This window comes from Pogona vitticeps, chromosome 2, assembly GCF_051106095.1.
Source record: "Pogona vitticeps strain Pit_001003342236 chromosome 2, PviZW2.1, whole genome shotgun sequence".
NCBI lineage: Eukaryota > Metazoa > Chordata > Lepidosauria > Squamata > Agamidae > Pogona > Pogona vitticeps.
In genome coordinates this window covers 176,662,823-176,687,154 of record NC_135784.1, presented here as the reverse complement: position 1 = coordinate 176,687,154, position 24,332 = coordinate 176,662,823, and the positions used below count along the sequence as shown (strand labels likewise).

The following is a 24,332-nucleotide window of genomic DNA, read 5'->3' as shown; positions in this document are numbered from 1 at the left end:
TCAAGCCCGGATCTTTTTCTCTTGAGGGCGGTCGGATTCGACTTGAACGTAAAAAGCCCTCCTCAGCTGGGGAGTCACTCCCAAGTAAGCTGCTGGCCATTTTGGGGGAAGATGACTGTTTGGATCCACGGAACTCATTGGGAATTAATGGCTGGGGCTGGCTTTCGATCCAAAATTAATGGAGAGCGCTTTCCTAGTTCACACACTTGGCTAGGCACGCGCAGAATCTCAAAGGTTAGAAACGTTCCTCTCTCTCTCTCTCTTTTTGACTACACAGCCCAAAATCCTCCCACCAGCATGGTCAGTAGCCTAGGGCAGTGGTGTCCAACCTTTGGCCTCCAGATGTTCTTGGACTTCAACTCCCAGAAATCCTGGCCAGCAGAGGTGGTGGTGAAGGCTTCTGGGAGTTGTAGTCCAAAAACATCTGGAGGCCCAAGGTTGGGGACCACTGATCTAGGGACTGTGTCAGAGAATCACAAGAGGGGGGGTGCAGGTGGTTATGAAAACTTAACACCTATGGAAGTTTGTTCTTCTAAAACAGTGGCTCCCATCCTTAGGTAACCCAGGGTGTTCTTGGACTGCAACTCCCAGATATCCTGGCCAGCACATCTGTTGGCAAAAGCTTCTGGGAGTTGTAGGCCAAGAACGCCTGAGTCACCCAGGGTTCGGAACTACTGTTCTAAAAACCTAAGGACCGGGAAAAGGAGTTGGCTGGACAGCTCAGTGAGTTAGGTGTGCTGCCAAAGGTTGGGAGTTCAGTTCACCACCGTGCCTCCTAAAAAAAGCCAGGTCCAGAAAAAAGGGACAAGCAAGCCACTGCTGAGTACTCTCTAACTAGGAAACTCTAAAAAGGGTCACCATATGCCAGAATTGACATGATGGTGCCCAATTGTTGTATAAAGGAAAAAGGAGCTTTCTTTTGCACCTGCCCTCCCTCCCTGTTAGGGTGGATATGCTTACAGCTTCAGCCACAGCCAACCTTACCTGGGCTTTAACTGATTATTCAAAGTTAAAGAAATGGGGCAAGAAGTGCAGGAAAGAGAAGAATTTATTGAAGAATGTTGGAGGCTGGTTTGGACGTGACACACCACTGCTTAGAGCTGCTGCATCTAAACTTGATATAACTGCAGTGACATCCACGATACTTGAAGAGAAACAAAAGTGGAGATCGAGCAATCTCAGGAAGAAAAATAAGCATATGCCTGAAGCCCAAACTATTCCTACAGCAGTAAATTTGTCCATCTTTGAGATGCCACCAGGTCTCTTGGTCATTTTAAAATCGTGTGCTTTTGATTGTGGTCAAGGCAAGGGCACATTCACCCAAGGATGAATGAGACCCCACTGTAAGTCCCACTATTCTACTATGTGTAAGATGAAATAAACGTATTTCCCATTACACACAGCAGAATTAGATTTGCTGGTATTCTGTTCTTTATCAAATACAATGGAACCAGTTCAGGGAGTCATGAAGTTTAGTGGCTCTGTTTATTTGTTTGTTTGTTTTTTTAATTAGGCACACACACACTCACCAGATCTACCAGCCAAAGTGCAGGTACGAAACAGTGGCTCAGAAATTAGCAGGAAAATGTATGCACTTTTAATATTTAGGAACAAAGGTGTCTTCTGAGCTCATACTCGGCCCAGGAATTTGTTTTCAGTAGCAGAACTTATCTCATTGTCCAGTCACATAAAGCTACTCAATGCCACCTCACTTTCAGCTTTCTCAGCAGCCTCAGAAGTGGATTTGTTGTCACATGTTGGCATAAAGGAAAAGGAGAAAATAGCAAAATGTCATAGCACTGTGAAGACTGACAGTTTTATTTCAGTGGGAACGTTGTGGATTCAAAATCCACTTCCTTAGAGTGCAAATCTATGGCCTGTGTATTGATACATAGTCTCATGACCAGGTGAGGATCCAGCTAATAGACAAAATGAAAATGATCCCTTAAGAAATCAGACCATCAAGCTGTTAATTACTTTAATTAGCAGGTCTTGCCCCAGATAATCACTCTAGGTCGACTTGGCTATCAGAGGAATGCAAAGAGCTAGGGACAAACAACAGAATCTGTCAATAGAGACAATTGTTTTATACCCATCAGATATTGCAGGAATGCTGGGCTGTTAACATAGGTACTGCCCTAAGAAGACTTTATCTCTGTTGAGGCCTCTGGAGATGCACTGGAACTTGCTCATGTAGCCAATTTCAAGAGGGAGACAGATGTCAAAAACATGGATGAATTCCAGTGCTTCTCCAAGGTCCTCCATAGAGAACACGTCATATTGCACCACATGTTAGTATGAGCCCCGCTTTCTGTACTATCACCCTGGAAAGCAGCTGCTAATTAAAGTAATTCATAGCTTAGTAGTTCCATTCCTGTGTTAACTAGCCAGTCACTTTATCTATATCCTCACCTGTTCATGAGTTATGTATAAATACACAGGTCATTTAGTTCCATGTCTGAGGAAGTGGATTTTGATTCATGAAATGTTCACACTGAAATAAAGCTGTTGATCTTCAGACTACTACAATATGTAGCTAGTTTTGGCCAACACTCTGAGACAGACTAACACAGCTCCTGGTTTTGTCACAACTTGTTTTTAAACAAATGGATGACTGAGCCACCCACGGACCTGCAGGTAGATCCTGCTTACTTACTTCCTATCCTTGCAACACAAGACCAGCCAATGTTAGTCCAATGGGAATTGTATGTAGAGTGATTGTGTGAGATGGAGGACAAGGCTCTTGTACTTTGAATAACTAACTATGTAGAAGATGAGATTTCAGCACCTTCATTGGCCAACACAATCCTATGGAGATCTCTTTAGAAGCATTTAATAGCACTGAATTTAATAGCGCCTATTGCCAGCATAGGGATGTGGTGGCGCTGTGAGTTAAACTGCAGAAGCCTCTGCGCTGCAGGGTCAGAAGACCAGCTGTCGTAAGATCGAATCCACGCAACAGAGTGAGCTCCCGTCACTTGTCCCAGCTCCAGCCAACCCTAGCTGTTCAAAAGCATGCAAATGCGAGTAGATAAATAGGTACCACCTCAGTGGGAAAGTCACAGTGTTCCGTGTCTAGTCGTGCTGGCCACGTGACCATGGAAACTGTCTTCAGACAAACGCTGGCTCTATGGCTTGGAAACGGGGATGAGCACCCTGCCCTAGAGTCAGACACAACTGGACTACATGTCAAGGGGAACCTTTACCTTTACCTAGACTGCCAGCATAAGACTGCTCCTGCTGTAACATGCCTAGGCTTCAGTTCCCCCCATTGACCAAGGCTGTGCCATTTTCTGGCAGTTGTCCGCGTCACCTTGCTTTTTGCTGGGCAATTTTGAGAACATGGTAATTTCTAGAAGTCCACTACAGATGTCATCTTTTAAGCTTCAGTAGTTTAGGTTACAGTTGTAAACCCACTTAGAAGAAGAGAAGGATCACCAACACTTGGGGCCTGTTGTCTGTAAGTAAGCACATCTAAGTCTAGCATACAGACATACAAAGACACTGAAGGACCTATGAAGACTAAGGCACCTTGTGGTGCACAGCCTATCATTCGTTGCACAACTTGCTGTTCTTTGAACTGCTGTCTATATTGTCCTCTACAACAACTTGGTCACCTCCAAATGTATTGGGGTACAGCTCTCATCATCCAGTGGTCTAGTGGGAAGTTTTAAAATACAGGTCTTCGTTGTGACTGTCGTCATAGCTAAGACCCTAAGGAAAATCCAGAAATCCCAGGAGATGCACTAATCCATACTGACAAATTGCAACAAGTTTTTTTAGTGCAATCAGATCTTAATGGACGGAAGACCTTAAAGACTTGCATTACCACTAGGAAAAGCTGTAACGGTGCATTGTTGCTCAGAACCCCCCACCCTTTCCTCCTAGTGACACCAGGGATTTACAATCAACCAGAGACTCCACCAGCTGTGGCTTTCTGTGCTCTAGTACCACAGAACCCCACTTGGGTCATCCCCAACAAGCAGATAGTTGCTGACACTGATTGGACTTGTAATCCATCAATTTTGAAGGGTAACATGGCGGTGAAGGCTAACCTTGGGCGGTTTCCCCCCAATGTACCATTCATGAAAGAATGATAAACCCTTTTGCTTTTGTATTATTTGGCCAAACAAGGCAGCTACTAAGCCAACAGCGGTCTAGCGTCTTGTTCCCCCCGACCTCCCAATAATTTATTACCATAATGAATGTTATTGAATGTGTTCAGCTATAGTTGTTCGACAATAATGATAGCAACCAGAACTACTTTTGAGATCAATCCATGTAAGGAACATTACATTTTATACAAAAATCTGCTGAAATGTGTGTAAAAAAAAAATAGTCACAATTACCTCCCATTCAAACGAGTGAGGCTTATGTTGACAGTTTTTGTCTGGATGCAACCCAAGAGCCTTCTGCAGTGCCCATTTGCAAGGGAAGGGGTGACTTGGGCAGGAATCCTTGTTGCAATAATGGGGGCCTTACAATTCTCCATGTGCTACTATCTTTATAGAACATATATTCAGAATCTCTTGACACAAGGACCTGTTCGTTCCAACTAGACCCACTTGGGGGGGGGGAAGTGGCCTCCAGATATGATTGAACTTCAATACCTGTACTTCACATGCTACCTTAGCTAAGGCTGATGGGAATTCCGGTCCAATGGCATCTGGAGGGCAACATGTTGTGCAGTCAGATTACAGTTTTTGAGATGGGGAACAAGTGGCCCTCCACATATTGGCAGATGGCAGCACCCCTCAGCTTTACCAGCATAGCCCACAGTGAGGACTGCACATGACTGGAAGGATGTGTTCATAATGGAGGCCCAAGAATAGTGATGATCCAAAGCATGGCTGCTGCATGAAGGAAGCCTTGGGGTGCAATAAGGACTTCTAGGGCATTTGATTATGAAGCAACAGTGGGTTTTTCCTGCAAGGGAAGTATGCCCTCAGTGAGCCATGTGCTGCTCCAAGCAAGACACCCTATCTCAGAATCAACTACTGTACTAAGTTGCATTAAGCTGGTAGTTCATGATGTGTCTGAAACATGTCCTTCAGGTTAGGTTGCTTGCATGCCCCTGCCACGCAGTTGAGTGACTCAGTTCCAAAGGATCCAGTCTAACTGGCTTGGCACCAAGACCAATGCAAAGCAGTGGTGGATTCCTTTTCCTCATGCCTTCCGTCTCCACCCCAGGAAAAGGAGAGTTGGGGCAGGACACGATTAACCTCTATGACATGCTGCACTGGGAATTGTTTGCCCCCCAAAAATCGTCAGAATGAAGAGCCTGAGACAGTTTTTACAAATAGCTCCCCTGTGACTTTTCCTGGTGACATTAATGCCAGCTTCTTATCTCGGCTGAGATTGCACAGATTTGAGCTAATATTCTGAGTTAGCACACTTTAGGTTTCATGGTTGGAGTTCCCCTGCCTCTTTCCTCAGCCCTTACTTAATCTTCAGCCCTTACTGGGCTTCTCCTCAAATTATTTTATTGTGATTTTTGCATTTTCATTTTGCAGAGCAACCCTTTGATCTCCCACCTTGGTGACTCATAGGATGTAATTAAAATCCAGATGTTGTTGACACCAATAACACAGAAGTTGAAGGAAATTATATTTGTCAACCACATCTCTAAATCCTCACTTATCACAAAGAGTAAACTTTCCAAGCCATGCTTGAAAATTGTGATCCTGTTGCCATCCATGAAGAGCTAGATTTTGACCACTGTTGTGCATACTAACTGGGCAGTAGGCTTGCAGACGTCATGCATTAGGCACATGGAGCATGGGATGGTATTCCACAGACCAGGGCTGGAGGACTTTACTTCAGAAATATAATACTACAGCAATAAATTAATCCATGTTCTGTATGGAGAGAACCTAGCATTTTGTAGAAATGATGAAAAAAATTTAAGGGCAGATATGCTATAAAATAAAGCAGGATAAGGAATGTGCAGCCTTCCAGATGTTGTTGGGACTGCAAACTGCCATCAGCTGCAGCCAGCATAGGCAATGGGGAGGGCTGATGGGAGCTGCCATCCAAAAACATATAGAAGGCCATGCATATTCCGCATCCTGCTGCAAAAAGAACCCCAAGGCTACCACAATTTATCTGTGGTAGAATGGCACTAATTTTTTGCCAAGCTAAAGCATCAGGTGTAAGGCTTGTTTCAGGCTGCATATGCAAAACGCCTGAGACATTTTGCTGCCTGAGACTAAGCAGGGAATTGCAACCATGGCTCAAGAATCAGGGTGCACAGTATCAAACCCATCTTATTTTGCTACTTGAGATGGGGACGGGAGTCACAGGTGTCCTTTTCCTTTCCTGGTGGCAAAATAAATACAAATATCCAATGATGATTAAATAGCAATGTGTAACCCTTTCCTGACACATGCAAAAATCTGTTGGTGAAGGCAGCTGCCTCACTGTACGCAATGGTAGAGGCAGCCCCACAGACTCTGGTGTACAATTACAAGTCTGCAAAGGAATAATCATAAACAATCAGTTCAGTCATGGTCCCCACCATAGAACAATCTGCTTTGGTTCCTCCAGTGGCTTGGAAATATTCTCAAACTGGGTGGAGGCAAGGCCTGGAACTTCTAAGAAGTGCATCAGGACCTCCTAAATGTGAGAAATAACACACATATGTATAGCAGTCAGGCCAACTTCCTTATAAGAAGTTTGCCCACTGCCATTGCCACCCATGCAACACACACACAGCCTGAGGTTTGCTCTGTTCCAAAGTCCCACCATCTATGTTCATGGATGGCACTAGGCCTAGTTTGGGCTCGCAAGAAGTGGAAGTGTGTGCCTTCTCATTAGAACATAGCAGAGCCCTCCTCTACAACCTTGTAGGGGGTATGGTGGTGGTGGTCAGTGATCTTGATAAGCAAGCAATGTGCAGTCTTCCGTGCAAGCTTAAAAACTATGAGACAAGGAAAACAGTGCAGCTGCCTAGATGCAGTACACAGGGCATGAGGATACATAATGCTAATTGTTTAGTCCTTGAGCCATACCTTTCCTGACTGGAATCCATGCTAATGGCTAGTGGGGCTAGCTCTACTATTAGATAGAGGCAGCCACCTCAAGCAGCAGATTTGGTGTCATGAAAGGGCAGCAAACCATTATTAATCATGATTGTGTTTTAATTGCCAGGGAGAGGAAAAGGGACTTGCAGGATTTCCTGTCTTGCATGGCAAAATAACATGGCTGCTTTTGAGTACAAGATAGTGCTAGAGGATTGGTGGGGCATATGATGCTCCCTCTCAGGTAACAAAGTGGTGGGTTCACCCTGGTAGTAGATCAGATGAATGAAATTTGGGTAGACTCCAACATTTTATATTGCTGTGGTCATGGTTGAAGATATTTCTACCTCTCTTCTAAAAAAAAGGTCTTTCCCCGTCTGTACCCCTTTCTTTTTGGTATATAAATGGCCTTTCTTTGCCATCAATAGCCAGTGTGATAGGCAAACAGCTCCATTTCCTAGGCTATGCCTTACTATTTAAGGTTCTCTTAATCCAGGGAACAAGGGGGAATCCCAAACTGCAGAGATTCCTGGGCCATCCCCACCACTCCTCTAAGACCCATCTCCTGTAAGTTGTGAGGAGAAGAAGTGCTGCTCTTATCTCTAACCAGTCAACAAGCTAACAGCGTACATATGGATGGGGAACAAAGAGGAGGAACACAACTGGGTTCTCAGCTGAAGTTCCATGTGGAGAAGCTCCAGCCAGTGCTTTAGTGGGAGACATGAAAACACCAGTAGTTACATAAACTGGCACAATCTGGCTCATAGAGGGTTGCAGAGAAAGCATCTACCCTCTCCCTGAACACAATTCCCTACACTTGCCCTAAGAACTGGAACTCCACTGCTGTTGGAAAAGGAGATCAAGTGTGGTTCCATTCTTCCAAGACAATTTTTTTGTTTCTAATTTGCTTTTACCTATAATGCTTGCACAAATATGGCCACCCCTTCTATAACTACATTTAAAAATTAATGTCCTACTGTTAATTTTCAGAAAAATCCTTTAAAAATTAAAAGATATCCAAACCTAGCACACTGACAGAAATCTTTCTGGAAATTACAAGTAAATTGCAGGAGAAATGAAGAGGGAGGGGGAGGATGCTTTGTTTGTTGCTCCAAAAGTGGCATTGACAAGAACTGTGGTCACTTTTTCAGAATTATTTTGAAAGCTTTGTTTCAGAAATGGCTGTGCTGCAACATCGAGGGGCCATGCATTCCTTGCCTGTGGTCTGATGTACATGGACAGTGGAAAGAAGTTGTGGAATCCTCTGTGAAAGCCTACATATCACTGGAAGAGCGTGTGTGTGTGTGTGCGTGTGTGTGTGCGCGCGCACCATTTTTAACATTTTATAATTGTACCAGTTCTCCTGCAAACAAAAGATCCAACTTTAGAAAACAGTCTTTTCCAGCTCGGTCCTTGCTCTGTTACTTTTATGCTCTGTCCTCAAGTGCTGCCCAGACTACAAAACCAGACACGCAGGGCAAATGTAGGGACAATCAACCAACTGGCGCTGAAAATCACTGCTGGCCTGTGGCTTGGCCACAGTGAAGACTTTCCTCCTGCACACACTTTTTAGAAAATGTCTTCTAGACAGGGATGGCTCTAACAATAGGCAGAGGAAGGCAAACTACCTGGGAGTGGACAGGTGTCCCTGGTTAATCCTCCTCCTAATTCCCCTTGTGTGAAAGACAAAGCTACACATTATCATGTACCCAAGACTGCCCCGACTGCCCCCAGCTGTGCCAGAGGGCCCTGCCAGTGATGTCAACTGTGACAGTCTAGCCATCTTCTGTCCATGAAATGGAGGGGAAAACATTTGTGCCCTTTGCTTCCGACAGAGCCTTGGGTCCATAGTTGAATTGGTACCCTTACCACTCTGCGTATTACCTGGCATCTGTTAGGTTGGCCCATATATAATTAATTTCTTCTAGTGGAAAAAAGGCTGAATGTCATGTCTCGAGGCCCACATGTCAGTAAAAAACCAATTCTTCCCTACACCCTGAAGGACAGCAATTCTAATGACAGGCCTAGAAACCTTTGGAGTCTGACCAAGAGAAAAGCAGCAGACAATGGAGATCAAGTGACAAGAGGACAAGTCAGGAATGAGCTGTAGATCAAAGGACAGATCAACTAGAGATAGCGTTTGTTGGTTTAACTTTTCTTCTCTGACCTCAAATACATAAATTTTAACCCCTCAGCATGGGGGACTTTCTGAATGATTGCTGTCAGAGAGTGAGTGGCTTGCTAAAACAAGGCAACAGGCATCCGAGCAATGAAGATTTTAAAGGGCATATTTTAAAATGAGACTAAAAAAAAAACACCCACAGACAAGTCTTCAGGCACCTAGATGGACTCTTGCCTCCCAACTCTCCCAACACCCCCATGCCATTTAGTAGCCTCAACTATTACATCGCCTGCCCTTCCCACTCCCCTTTCGAGACCCTCCAAAGTTATGGCCAAAGGAAGGGTTACCAATGATTCAGAGTGTGCATATCCTTCAAATTTAATGCAACTCACTTCTGATTGCTTTACTAAATCAAAACAAAAGTCATATTTACATGATTTACTCTCTCTACACCAACCTTGCCAAATTTTGTGTTTCTCGTCAAGTAATTTTAATTACTGACTGGCACCTGGGTGGGATTTGGGGCACTTCTGAAAGGAGCCTCTGCAGCATTCAGTTCTACACAGATGATCACCAGAGACTGTGTTTTCATACTGTGGGTTGATCCCGGGCACTGACCATGAGAGGTCTTTGGAAAGCAACTATTCAACTCCAGCTACTGGCAACATAGTTTCCTGGAAATGAGAAAGTGCAGACAGCGTATTCTTGGAAGAAAAAAAAAAGGCTTAGATTCTTTGTTCATATGTATATACTGTAAATGCATTCTCCTGTTCTGGCTACTATTTCTCCACCAGTCAAGGCAAGATTGTCATAAACCTCAGTGGTTAAAAAGGCTTTTTTTTAAGAAGTAGAGTGTCAAAAGCCAACTCTGCCTATATTTTATTTTCAGGTACCAAAATTCGACTTTTCAATCAGTCATCCATGGCGTCTCCTGCAGCAAGTTTTCCTAAAGCAGCCATCTGTCATCCCTCCTGTCTTTTGGAGGCTAAAAAAAAGGGGGGGGCCTTCAGAAAATCCCACCACTCCATGGATTTCAGACTTAGAGTGCAGACGCAGAAGGAGCTGAGTAAGCTCCACCATTATATGAAAGTCGCCACCATACTCAGTCTTTCAGAGCCAGGGTTAAGAGAATACAAACTGCCACAACAGGTGGGTGATGACTACAGCAGTAGTGAGGAAGACACCACAAGTAGGACAGGAAAGGTTGCCAGACAGTGGTCTATTTCAGGGCTTACTTAGCTTCTAGGTCAGTTCACCAGTTGTCCAGAACCTAAGAGGACAGCTGGTCCTGTCTGAAATGGCCTCCAACCTGTGATTCAAGGTCTCCTTTCATGAGGGAACTTCTCTTCTACTGTTGCAGATGCAACCTCCATCTTTTGATATTTGTGACCAATACTCTCTCCGCATTAAAATGTTGAGACAAAGCCCATTCCTAGGGAAAGACCAGCGTTGAACACAACACCTCTATCCCCCACTCCCTGGCATGTGGGCAAGAGATAGCAGGAAGCCCAGCGGCAGTGCCAAAGAAACTACAGAATTGGACAAACAAGCTAGTGCTACCAGCTTGGGCAGTCAGGGGCCACATGTGAACAAACACGCAGTTAAGACCCAGGTGAATAGAGAAAGAGGCTCCTGTATGGAGAGAAGACAGATAGCAATTTTGTTCTACAATGTTCCTCAGAGATGAAAGGTGTAGTGGTTGAAATGACAGAGGGGGGCGAGGACCCACCCCACTGAAGTCTCTCTTATTAGAAGGCAGGACACCAGGGTGAATAATGAAGGGGAAAGAGTCAAAAACAGTAGTATACTGTCTACCTCTCTTTCTATGCCTAGAAATCATCCGGCCCCACTCCCCCAACACCGAGGAGGAGGGAAGCTGGCATGCCCTAGGGTCACTCTTTATTTATCGCCACTCTCCTTAAGCCAGCCTCCCCTCATTCTCCGTAGGTAAACTGTGCACACTCATACCCACAGATCCCAAAGGGGGGAGGGCTCATTTAGGACCATATCAATTATTTCTTTTTAATAATGAAAGTAATGGCTGATGAAGGGGGAAGCCCAGCATGCCCCAGTTTGTGCGTGTTCCAGCTCCTTGTTAAGGAGGTCCTGTCCCTCTCTCTCTTGTTTCTTCCCCCAATGCAGCAGGGGGTCAGATGCAGAGAGCCAAACGTCGGGAGAAAAAAAAGGGCAGCCGAAGGAGCATTGATCAGCAGCAGCAGAGGAGGGGAGAGGTCCCAGGTATCGTCGTCGTCGTCATCATCATCATCATCCTTCCGGCCAAAACATGCACCTAAGGGGTGTCAGGCGAGCACAGGAGCTGCAAGCGAGTTATCAACTCTTGTCGGAACCACTGTCTCTGTGCAGGGCGCTCTTCTTCATGCTTTCCAAGTATTCCTGTTGTGACACGGCTAGCACCGAAGCCAGGATTTCGTCGTCATCCCAGTCGCTCAAGCCTGCCGGAGGACAAGCAAGGGGCTAAAATGGTTAGGCATGACCTCCTCTGAACAGCAGTGGCTGGGGGATGGGCGTCCCTCTTGACTGACATATGCCCCCAACCAACAGAGCCCTTGGGTAGCCACGCTGGGAGCCAGAGCTTAACTCTCCCAGGAAGGACTCAAGGTTCCCCATCCCTGCTCCAGGCTCTCATGGCAGTCTCCTTTCTCTCTTTCCCTCACTACCCTACCCTACCATGCTCAATCTATCTCATAATTTCATATCTGGCCTAGTCTGTTAGCACAACATCCTGTACTCCCAAGTGGACTGTATCATGGCTGCTTCTACATCAGGTACCTCCACACTCTGCAACAAGTTAGCACAAGAAAAGTTAAATTCAATTGAATTTATCAAATTCAAATTTTGGATTTTGGCATCCAACCCAGTTTGATCCTGAATCTTTCACCTGCTCCCTCTACTCTGGAAGTAAAAGTATGCAGCTGGGAATTCAGCACTTTAATTTTACACAATGCAGGATCACAACACTACAGTGAACTAATTTCTGCTCTGCCTGAAGGGCATACTTTTCTGTGACTTTCACTTATTATGCTAGATTGCTTTCCCCCTTTGCTGCTAATATCCTTTAGCCTGAAGGCAGAGATGAATTAGGGGAAGTGTACCAGACCTCAACAGGCCTTCAGTTAGCCTTTCCTAAGCAGAAGCCCTGGGGATCCAAGTGCTATCCTTGACCAGTGACTTTGCTATCTGGGGCTGATGAGAGTTGGGAGTTCAGTAACATCTAGAGAGCACTTTAAGTGCTATAAAGCTGTCCACCAGATGAAGTAGTTCATGCACTCCTAAAAATTGTTCTGGTGACAGAGAAACTTTGAGAATGAGTGGGTCTGGACATCTGCATACCTGTACTCACACCACATAATACGGCATGCATCATCTCCTGTGGAACCTACTTGTTCATGCAGAACATTGAGAAGTACAACTCAAGTTTCTAGCCTACATGATTATAGGTTTAAAACTTGGAACTGATGGGAGGCAACTCAAGAGGCAAAAACTAGCCCCCGGAACCCAACTACTGAACTTAGGATTCTTCACTGGAAAAATGAAGAGACTCCAGTTAAGTAAGCCTCGAATCAGCCCTCCAAGATTCGGCTCATCCCTTGATTGTTTGGCACAAGGGACGGCACTCACCGAAGGCTGTGGGTGACATTTGTTGCATTATGGCCCGGCACTCCAGGGCTGGATACAATGACACTAAGGGAGGGGTTGCTCGTCCACCACCTGCAGAAAGCTGGCTGCTTGTACCTGTGGAGAGGTAAAAATTCCCAGTGAAAGATTTAGTTGTGGCACAATATGTCCGGGTTAATTCACACTTCAGGATTCAGAACTCCACTCACAACAGGTACTGTAGACTCAAAATTTTAAATGCTCATAGCTTCCTTTAAAGGGACATAAGATTTTTTTAAAAAACCTACCTTTTCGAGTGCAGAGGATTGGCCTTTTAGAGATCTATGTCCTTTACACAAGCCAAAACAGAAATAAAAGTTTAGAAAAAGAGGACGTGTTTAAGATTTGCAAGTTTGGACACATCCAAAATATGAATTCCTGAGAATTGTACTTTTTGTTTTCTTCAGCCTTGAAGACTGTTAGCAATATATCTGCAGACACCGACAGTGTCTGAAAGCTATGAAATTCAGAGGTGGAGCTCTTGGATTCCTGTGAAGTCTGTGTGGATTCTGTCACAACCTGTCAGCTTAGAATGTGTCATGGGTTCAGTATCCTGAATTATCTCTACAATGGAAACGACGCAAGGAGTTGCCCAAAAGAAGTGGAGAAGATCATTTGTCTCCTTTCGCCCACACTCAAAAGGACATGTGAGGCCATGTCACCTCCTCTAGGCCTGAGAATAGAGGTGAGGCCTATGTGAAGACCCAAATCCTTCTCTGGTGCAATTAAGAGAATTAATCCAGCATGACAAATGAAGTATTTGCAGCAGAGTGTAGGTCTGTGCTGCTCAGTCTCTGCTCTGCCTGGCCTGGTCCTTTTCTATTCCACAAGGTACACCTTGCAACACATAAACTTTTGGTTGAGGCCCTTCAGAAGTACAGTGGTGCCCCGCATATGCGAAATTGTCGCTAAACGGGTAGGGAAAATGTACTGAAACGCATTAAACTTAGTTTAATGCGTTCCAATACCTTTCTTACTTACCCGTTCAGCGAGGATTCCAATTGCCGGCAGCCATTTTCGCGCCTTCGCTAAGCGAGGGCACGGCATGAAAACGGCTGCCGGCAGCCATTTCCAGGCTTCCGGCGGCCATTTTGGAGCCGCCGAACAGCTGTTCGGCGGCTCCAAAATGGCCGCCGCAATACCCAATCTTCGCAATGCGGGTTTTCCCCATTGCGACGATCGGGTATGTTTCCGTATAGCGATCCCGAAAAAGGGATCGCTATACGGAAACATCGCTATACGGTGCACTCGTTAAGCAAGGCACCACTGTAGTCAGAGTACAAGTCCACCAGCCCCAGCCAGTACAACCTACAGTGAGGGGCAAAGAGAATGACAGTCTAACCTTATCTGCAGGGTTACACGGTCACGGCTCTTGATTTATAGTCTTCCTGAATAGGCAGCACATCACAGAAGGGCCAAAAGCAACCAAACAGCCTCCCCAACCTGACAAATCCACTTTTTTTCTGTTTCAAAACCAGGTTAGGGCATTCCTCTGCTTCTGGGATATTTTTAGCTCCTATGGACAAACTTGTTTTAAGGTTGTAGTTTCCAGCCCTACAAATCTGGTCACACCTTTGAGTCCAATTGTTACAGTCAGATCTCTAATCTGTGGCTTCTGATTGTATGCAACTGTTATTATTATTTTTAAGTCCGAGTTTATGGTATTATGTTTGCTATTTTTAAATACACACTCAGTGTAAATTTCAGGCCATCACAACTGCAGAGGTAGTAGTTTATACATTTGTAAAGGTTAATACAGCAGAGTCTCTTGTTCTGTCTTCTAATGCACTGGTTCTTAACCTTTGGTTACTCAGGAGTTTTGGACTGCAACTCCCAGAAGCCTTCACCACCAACTGTGCTGGCTGAGGTTTCTGGGAGTTGCAGTTCAAAAGCATCCAAGTAACAAAGGTTAAGAACCACTGTTCTAATGTTCCTCTTCTTTCCAGCTCCTAATCAAACCTTGAAAATGGCTGGAAAGATGCAGTCAGGGAGAGAGAAGCACTGCACTGCACATTGTGGCAACCCTGAACTTAAAAAAGGAGCCACAGCTTCTATCTACAGGACTGCACTGTATCAAAGCAGAACCTGTAGGAGTGTCTTTATCCCTGCTGCACAAAAGGTCTGATGTCTGGATGCAAACCCAGGAGGTACAACTACTTCTCATCCAGACAGGAATCTGGCAAAATAAGTAACTGCATTCTGCCAATGTGAATTACCACATGCCCTGCAGAGTTTGACGATGCTGAACATGTTGAAAGACTTTGACTGACGTGTATGAGGCAGAAGGAGAGACAGCACTGGCCCCACTTGTCCCAAGTAGCCATCAACTTCATTTTCCAGTTATCTCCTATGGTACAGTGTCCTAGAAATTATCTCCCACCACCACTGCTCTTCCCTTTAGCAAGAAGCCGACCCTGGAAACATTTTGGACTATAATTCCCAAACACCATGGCCGCTGGCTAGGATGCTGGAAATTGCTGACTAAAATCATTCTTCTAAGCTCTTGGACAAGGAGCCCTTGGTGCTCTCCACCCTGGTCTGCATGGCACTCACCAGGAGCACACGGTGAGGGGGGTTTGGTAAGTGCTAGAGCTGTGGTGCTTCCAGGGGAAGGTGGTTTGGCAGCATTCAGCTCATTGTGCAGGTCTGGGTGCTCTGGAGAAGATGCTGAGCTGCGCTGGCGTGGAGAGCGGCCGCTCCATTCTTCCAAGCCACTGGCTGCGGCCGCTGTGGCAGAGCTGCAGGTAGCGCTCGCTTTGCGGGGCTGTGGGAAGAAGAAAGTAGGGATGCAACACTGGGCCACAGACATTCCTCCCTTCCCCCTGAGCCAGCATGGCACTCGAGCCAATTGCTAACAGGGGGAGAGACACACCACACCAGAAGTCTCTGCTGACCCCTAATCTATTCCAAGAGACAACCTTTCCCCTCACAGGTGGGAAAGTGAACCAAACCTGTCTGGCCTGCTTTTCCTGGTCACGCAGCCATTGCAAGTAAGATTCCCGGGCAACCTGCTCTTCAATGGCTTCATTGGTTGCTTCCCAGTCTGTTGCCCGCTTTTTATCCTCCAGCATCTGCTGCTCAATCCATGACTCCTCTGACGTCTTGATTGCGTTCTTCATCAAGGACTGTTCTGCATACTGCAAGTAATGAGGGGGGGAGGGAAGGGGGTGGTCATCAAGGTCAGAGAAGGCCAGTCCCAAGGCTCCGCTAACCACAGTATTTGAAGAGCATGAAGAGAGATACCAACCAGTCTTACCACTCACGAGAACAACAGACTCATAACCTATAAATCGGAATAGAATGAGAAGGGCCTGCTTACGGTTATCTAGCGAGAGCACAGATATTTCATTTCTCTCCAGTGGGGGACTCACATGTCATAAATGTGGCGGCAGCTGCCCTGGACAAATGGATGATCTGTCAGATCAAACGGGGGGGGGGGGGGGCTGGCAGTAACTTCCTAGCAGTTACTGTATCTGTTTCTCATGTCTCTTCAAGACTGGATTGTAAGTGGCTGGGGAAGGGCTACCTAGGCCTCCTAAGCTCAACATCTTCCATCTCCCTACTTTTGCCAGAACAGCTGGATAGCTACACCTAAGGTGTGATGGTGGCAGGAATATGAATGGCAGAATAGCTGTCCAGCCTTCTGGACAGTTTCTCCTTTTCTGCCTAACATGGGGCTGGCAGCTGCAGTTCTCCAGATGTTTTTTAGGCTTAACACTCCCAGCATTGTCCATGGTGATGGATTGCGGGAGCTGCAATTCCAAAATATTTGGACAACTGATTCCCAATTTAACAGACGGATGAGTCCTGCCCATCATCATTCAGTACCTCAAGACAAGAAATATCTACCAGTCTGGAGGATATATCTCCTCAACTATGGAATAGAAATAGCGTATTAAAAATTAAAAAGACTTCTATTCAGTATTAACTACTTCATTCCCTTAGCAAAAGCACAGGTTGCATCATCAGGTGCATCTCTTAGAAAGCCACCTTTTGCACTTCACCCTCATCATCTGTTCAACTTCTCCTTCCATGTCCTAAGCTGACAAAATGCAGAACACCCCTCAATTCAACTACTTTTAGCATTTATCCAGTAAGGTAAGGCAGGGCAAGAAATTCTCAAGTGCTAAGACTGAGTTTGACTCTCCTGTGGTCCCACTGGAATCCCCCAGACAGCCAAGCTCCCATTCTTCATGGTTTGGTAGTTCCCTATGTTTTCTGTGTGTTTTTCCCCCTTTGTAACAACTGAAATGCTTCCCCTAAGGCTTAGTCCCCAGAATTTTAATTTAAAAAATTGGTATCTTTGATTCTGTTTTTGCTTTTAGGTCTCCCTACCCAAGAAATTTTGCTGGCCCCAACAAGAACTTACCAGAAACGGTATCAGACCCATGGAATGAAAGAACTTCCCAACTCTTGCTGTGAAGGCAGCTGCAATGATGAGCTGGGGTAGGGAGCAATACTGAAACTCCACCCACCATAGCTCTTGCACTCATGCTAAATTGTTCCCTTGACTGTCTCCTGAATTTGTCTAAGAAAGACTCACCCCTGGTTTGAAGGAGGGGAGTCCAAGCCCCACCCCAATAGTTGCCTTGTTGGGGTTCACCACAGAGTTGTAATGTATGTTGCGGTGATAGCTCACCCGGATGGGTTCATCCTCATTCTGATGGATGCCATGGAAAGTGTTGATGGGCTCTGGAAAGGAGAGAAGGCTGCTCAAGGAGATGTGTTATCCACTCGCCTGCCCTTCACCCAAGCAAATGTTGATGCAAGCATCACTTTTGTAGAAGTCAAAAAAAAAGGCTAACATCCCAAGCCCGAGGAGGCTGCCAAGATTGGTTAAGAGGATAGTAACTGAAACCTGTATCAGTTCATACCTGTGCCATACTGGTAAACCTCCACAGGACGATTGTACATTTCTGCCATAGCTTGCATTTCAATATGATTGCCATGACAGTTGTTTTTCCGCTTCCGGTTAATGTAAGTGGTGAAATCTTCTGTCACATAATTGGAAAAGTAATCAGCATTCTTCATCTGCAATGGAGGAGCACCTTGAGGTTAGAAGGATCAAGAAGCTCCCACACATCTGGGTACTCAAACATAATCCCATAAGTCCAACTAAGTAACACTGAAGTGGCTTTAGCTGTCTAAATTTTCCAAGTGGAACAGGGAGGGAGGGATGAAGGCAGGAAGGAAGATTCCACCAACCCTTCTCTCTGGCAGTGTGAACCTAAAAGGCCAAAGCATTCCAAATTGTTCCCAAAGCAGTTCATGAGCATCTCCCTAAAGGGCCACTTTAAAGTGTGATTCTCCCAAGACTCTTAATAAATCTTTTTCCAAGCCTTAAACCTGAACATCAGGTGATGGTGGTGAAGGGAGAGGAAGCTATAGTATAACGCAAGATTCAGGACTCCGAGTGCAAAGATGAGAGATTGATTTCCAGGCTTGTGGAAGGTGTTTATTACTTAGGAGGAGACATTGGAGAAGATTTAGTCAGGGCCCTGCAGTGACAAACTCCAGTTCTTTATCAACTACCTTTATTTATTCATTCATTTATTCATTCATTCATTCATTCATTCATTCATCCATTGAAAATAACCTGTCCAGCAACTACAGTCCTGGACAGCAGACATAGAGGAAGTGGTAGAAGCTCCACTCTCACATGGATTTCTTTCATTACTCACCAGGTAGTCCATACAGTGCTTCCTAACCACTTCATGCATGTCTTGGTCGCCATATACTTGGTCAGCTAAAACAAGAATACAGGGGATCATTAACAACAGAACACAACATAATATGATTGCCCAGAATTATCCTTGTTCTCTCTGTATAAGTGATCAATTTCAACAGACTGTTACAGAGGGAATGGGAAGCAGCTAGAAAGACCATCTACTGAACTCCTCTGCCTATCCCAAACATGTGGCCCAGATGTTCTTGAACAACAGCTTCCAGAAACCTTGATCATTGCTGCTGCTGGCTAGGGTTCTTTTGTTGTAACCCAAAAACATGTTGGACCTCAAGTTTAGAAACCACCACCCTTAGGTATTTCCAGCCAGTCATTATGAGTGCTGTCATTTTAACTTCAAGAATGATACCCAAGTTTGCTCTTTCTCTTCACCATCTCTTTTCTTTCAGTGATATATCTTTTACAAAAAAAGCCAGCAGGCACAAAATGTCTTGCTCTTACGGGCCATATATAAGAGCCATATTGTTGAAGAGTGCACTACAGCTCTTCAAACAAATGAATCAAGGAAGTAACTGTCGACCTGAGGGACTGATGACATGGGCATAGTCAGGAAGTTCAATTCTTCCCACAGGACAAACTGGTACTTAGAAGCAAGGGTCAGGCTTGACTTTGGACTCTGCAGTTTTGCCCTTTACGTACTTACTGAACACACAAACTCTCTGCTTTTAAGACAATATTACCTGAACTACGAACTATTGTCACAAAAAATAATTTATTCCATAATTCCCCCCTCAACATCACTTCAAAAAACAGTAAGCTTATTGGAATATCAAGAGTTCTATGATTTTCTTCTTGCTCCTATTGTTTTGTATTTGGAGCCATCTTCTGATATTCCTCCCCCCAACACACACACTTTCTGCTCAAAGTTCATAGGCTGATCAACAAAAACTTTAGCTGAGAAATCTAACAATCAAAACCTAGAACCCTAGTTCCATTATTTGTCAGCTCAGCCACAATAAGGCAGCAAATGAAACTAGCCAGAGCCAGTACTGAAACTGACAGATGTGTTACAAAGAGAGATGTGGCAGGTTTCTCACCATCACAGAAAGTCTTTGCAGATGTGCATCCATTTCCAGGGGCAAGTGGAGGGGGAGCAACTCAATGCCAGCTTTAAGAGAATCAAGGAACCACAGAAAAGAAAGCAAGCACTGCTGGAAAGCAGATTAACCTGGAAAGCAAGCTGGTTCAAGAGTGGCTGTAGCATAGCAACGCTGAATCAGACAGAAGTGCCCAAATTCCTTGGTATTAAGATTTGCTCACCAGTTTCTTGTAACTTAATTTGTTGACAATTCAACAAAGAACCATGAGGAATTTTCAGGCTCTGCTAGATTCTGTGCTTCCAGCAGGGAGCAAGACAAAGCGCACCAGACTTTCTCATCAAAGTCTCCATAATTTGAGCAAATGGTCATAGCACTACATTAGGGTCCTTTTTCATGAGGATTGACAACACAGAAATACAGCAAGCATATGACAATTAGCTGACTGTTAGAAAAACACAAACAGTGCCTTTATGCTTCTAATCCTTAAACATCCATGTGACAAAACAGTAAACACTATCCTTTTGCCCATTTGCCTTGAACTGTTATTTCTGAAGTTGTACAATTTTATTTAATTTGCCCCAACTTGTTTCCCCATTTTATTTTCTTACTGAAAGCACCACAAAATGCCTTGCCTTCTTATGGGAGTGATTGGAATGATCTTGGAGCTCCTCATCCTCACATGAAAGATGGGAGTCCAGTGAGGATCTACATCTCTAGACTTTCTTATATGCTCTCCAGCTGAACATCCTGCAGCAATTAATGCAATAGAATCTGGAATTAAAAAACAGCATCCTGGGGATTCAGAGCCTGATTATGTTCACCCACCTTAAACTGAGATTCAAGAGCGAAATTTTTATCAAGAGTATAAACAGGCTGAAATCAGTCAGGTTTAGTTTAGTATAGTCCAACCTTCTCTATGATGCAGGGGCAGTCAAATCTAAAGGGAAAGAACTAAGCCATACACAAGGGGCAGGACTGTCCATTAATGACAAATACTGAGCATTAACAGAAAACGAAGAATGGGGGAGGCTGGGATGAAGTCTAGAAAGCACCATCAGATGGTGATGCATGAAATCATCAAGAAAACTGGCTAGAGGGGGTACACACTGCTTTAACCAAAGGAGTTTTAGTGGGCATCTATTAAGGATGCCACTTACATTCAGAGGGATTGGTGTGTGGAGCTTTGTGACCACAGAAACTCAAATTACTCCAAAGAGCTGAAGGCACCAACTGATTTTGCCCTGTATCTCATGGTGCTATTGCCAATAATATGCACTCCTAAATCCAACCAAAGGGGACAGTGAGGAATGCTAGGAACGGGGAGGCAACAGGCTAGCAGCACTCAACACCAGATTGTATATTTAGCCAAACCTATTCTGTTGACATGGAGCTAATGGTTGATAGCAAGTACTGAATGAGGCTCAAGGGCAGTATCTTGAAAGGCAAGAGAGAAGGGAAATGCTTGAGAGGAAGAGGAAGAGAGGCCTGTGACAATCACATGGAGCCACTTCTTGAAAAGACAGTGTATAAGAGGGAATGTGAGTAAGGCAAGGGCATCAGGGAAGAGGAGGGGAGATAAACTTGCCCTGTGAGACAGCTCATGGGTACTGCAACACCAACCCCTCCAGAAGCCACAGAGGTCAGAGCAGACCAAAGAGCAGAAGTTTCCCCCTCCTGTCCAATGAAGCCCTCTTCCTGCTTCTAGAGGCTCCCGAAAACCACAGACAGACAAGCTAGGAGATGTCTCAGGGCAGAAAAACACTAAAACACTGGAAAGCCAAGAAGTGTGCTGGTGGAGTATCTCACAATCCCTGCATGATATCACACAGCCTACTCTGACCTAGGCATTACACAATACAGATGATGGCAACCAAACTCACCAAGGCTACCCTCCCCCTGTAACGCTAAATGTCCCTTCACTTGTATCCTCACATTGCTACAAAACACTGGCTTTTCCAACGGTTCCTGAAATTATCTCAGAAACCAAGTGTTGAGGCAGATGGGATCTTGCAATCAAGAGAAGACATCCCCATATAAATACTAGGTAGCACCAAAAGGGAGGAGGATATCTAGACTTAGTAACAGGACACCAAGGTGGTGGTGAGGCAGGGGAGCTTGACCCGTCCACTCCCTTTGTGGCCAGATAGTACCACCAAAGAACAAAATGAGCAAAGGAAAAGGAAAGTGGAGGAGAGGACAGGAGCAAAATCCCCAAATCCTGAAGCTCTAAATAACCAAGAGCATTAGGACCTCCTCAGCTTCTACAATCACAATAATGCCTTCAGCCTCCTGCGTATCTCCTCTGCCCAAGTGCTTATAGCAATTAGTCTTCTTAGGCTCCTTTTCATTCTACCTCATGCCTTCTCCCCGTTTCCCTTTTCTGCTTCTTCTCCCCTCTTGTTTCATCAAATGTACTTTCCACCTTCCACCATAGCTTCTTCCCAGCATCCCTCTCCTAGTGCTTCAGGGGTGGAAAATCCTTTCTTAGAATCCATGTGGACCCTAAAAATTCTTCCTTCTAAGCTGCCCAAGAGCTATAAAGACTTCACAGGATGCCTACGGAACAAAGAGCTGTACCTCAGCCAAACACGGGACTGGACTGCAGTGCCACTATGAAAAGCTTATTAAAGTTTGTGTTTTCATGGCATACACAGGTTACTTTTGAAAAATTGCCCTGTATGAGGAGAAAGACCATATTTGCCTCATGCCACTATGAACTTGGAACTAGCAGGATGGGAAAAAATGGGTCAGCTTCTCCAGGACATTGTTTGCATGTGCAGAGTAGGAGAAGCAAAATGATGTAAGTGGCACATGGGATAAGAAAAGCACAGGGTTCCCCCATGCAAAGTGACAAAAGGTCATTTCTAAGTGTCATGCCAGCGACTACAACTTCCCAAAAGAGTGGAGGGGGCCACAGATGAAGACATATTAATTAGACCTCTTTCCTTCAAAAGCCTCAGCAGCAGTGCTACAGCTTTATTTACTAGAGATAGGACCTCAATAGATCCCTCCACCATCCACAGTTAATTTGTTAAGTTTACTCCACACCTTAAAGTAGCCGCGACAATCAAAACTGAAGAGAGCAAGGCGGGCCCACAGTTTTTTGGCGGGCTACGCGCAGCATCACGGGAGCAGGTGACTCATCTCTAACCTCCATGTAAACAAGGATGTGGTTTCTGTTGTGGGGAAGTAGGGCTGACAGTTCCAGCAAGTCACGTGGGGTGTGGGCTTTTCTCCGAAACTTGTGTTGTGGTCACCCATCCAACCCCGTTTATGTTGATGGTGGATGCATGCACATAAAAAAAGAAGTCGCACAAACAGAAGTCATAGCTCCCACTTCATACATCCCCCCCAAAAAAACCCCACTCCTGGCAGGGAAGCCCCACGTAGAAAGCAGTGCACACTGCAACAGTTGATGTGGGAGAGGTCCAGTGCATGCACCAAGATCCTGAGGGAATCCTCGTCTAGTTGAGTGATGCAGTTCAGCTACATAAAGGCAGCTCTGGACACCTTATTTCAATGGAATTCAGAGGATACCAATAAATAGCACACATACACACCAAGAAGAAGACACATGGACTCTCAACATCAGCATAATGGACTGCAACCACTAGGTAATATCATTTTGGCTTTAATCTGACCCCAACTGGCTAAACCTAGTGAGTTTACTAAATTACCACCCAGATTCTCAGATGGAGGACTGAGGTTTTCTGTGCTACCTTCCCTCCCTGGCCAAGCAGAAACATGTCAGTTTTAAAGAAGGGCCAAATGAGGAGATGTGTGTGCACATGTGGTCTGTGCTTCTTTGTTTAGAAAACAGGGGTGTTACACTCATTCCCCAGCTGCCTCAGCTGTAACCATAAAACAGCAACCATACTACATCCTGACTTACATCTAAGAGACACATGCTTGGAGAATTTCATCTTGTCAAGAACTTTTGAACTTTAAGTTCTTTTCATGGGTGAAGCAGTATTTTATCCATGAAAGCTCACCTATTGTATGTTGATTTTTTTAGTGGTTTCTAGAGGTATAGCCTACTTTTGCATTTGTATTTCACATCTGTATATATAAACTCAAAGTTTTAAAAATGCGCATACACAAGTGATATATTCCATGCAGCACCGTATAGCATCTGCCACATTTGCCAATAATGGCAAAGTGTGTTAATAGTAGTAGAAAAACTGGACATTCTTCCGAAACCGGCACACTTTAACTGCCTTGTCAGTAAAGGCAGGCCACAAGCATCCTTGAACCGCTGGGATGATTTTGCTTCTCTTATCTTCCATCTCAATAGTGTTGAAATTCAGAACATCAGAAAGCATCACCCGACTGATTAATAGCTTGCATTGTCAACAATAGTCTTTAACCCCTTTTTTTCAAAGTTCAAAACTCCAGGCCTCCTCCATTGCATTTTTAAAGGGCTGGGAGAGGTTATGGCCGGGAACAGTGCTGTTACATTTGCCAAGCCAAGACTGTTCAATGTCTCTAAGTCAATAAATCTTTATAAACTAATTCAATACCCTTGACATCTGAATAGACTTCTTAGTGTCCCAGTGGATGCTTTGCTCTCAAGCAAATTAATCAGTGACTTTAGAGAATGGAGCTATCTGGCTGCCATTGATGAATTCATCTGAAATCACAAGAAGCCCAACAACTCTGGGCAAGGTGACTCCATCTATCAAGACAATATATATGTTAAAAGATTCTGGCTAGCATCAGCAGAACACTTAGAA

The 24,332-nt window shown here is 44.9% G+C and overlaps 1 protein-coding gene across 3 annotated transcripts in view; it reads right to left on the bottom strand.

The window, feature by feature from the left end:
* Positions 1–9,289: 9,289 nt before the first annotated feature.
* OTUD5 (OTU deubiquitinase 5) overlaps positions 9,290–24,332 on the bottom strand; it is a 57,779-nt gene continuing 42,736 nt past the window's right edge. For 2 of the 3 annotated variants that reach the window (XM_020797654.3, XM_020797655.3), the window contains exons 3-9: positions 18,498–18,562; positions 17,691–17,847; positions 17,360–17,508; positions 15,768–15,953; positions 15,370–15,580; positions 12,781–12,894; positions 9,290–11,594 (exon numbers count right to left, since the gene is read on the bottom strand). In XM_020797654.3, coding sequence (XP_020653313.2) covers positions 11,473–11,594; positions 12,781–12,894; positions 15,370–15,580; positions 15,768–15,953; positions 17,360–17,508; positions 17,691–17,847; positions 18,498–18,562 — 1,004 coding nt within the window. In that variant the 3' untranslated portion in view covers positions 9,290–11,472. The remainder of the gene's footprint in view (positions 11,595–12,780; positions 12,895–15,369; positions 15,581–15,767; positions 15,954–17,359; positions 17,509–17,690; positions 17,848–18,497; positions 18,563–24,332) is intronic. The other variant, XM_020797657.3, reaches the window with a different exon arrangement.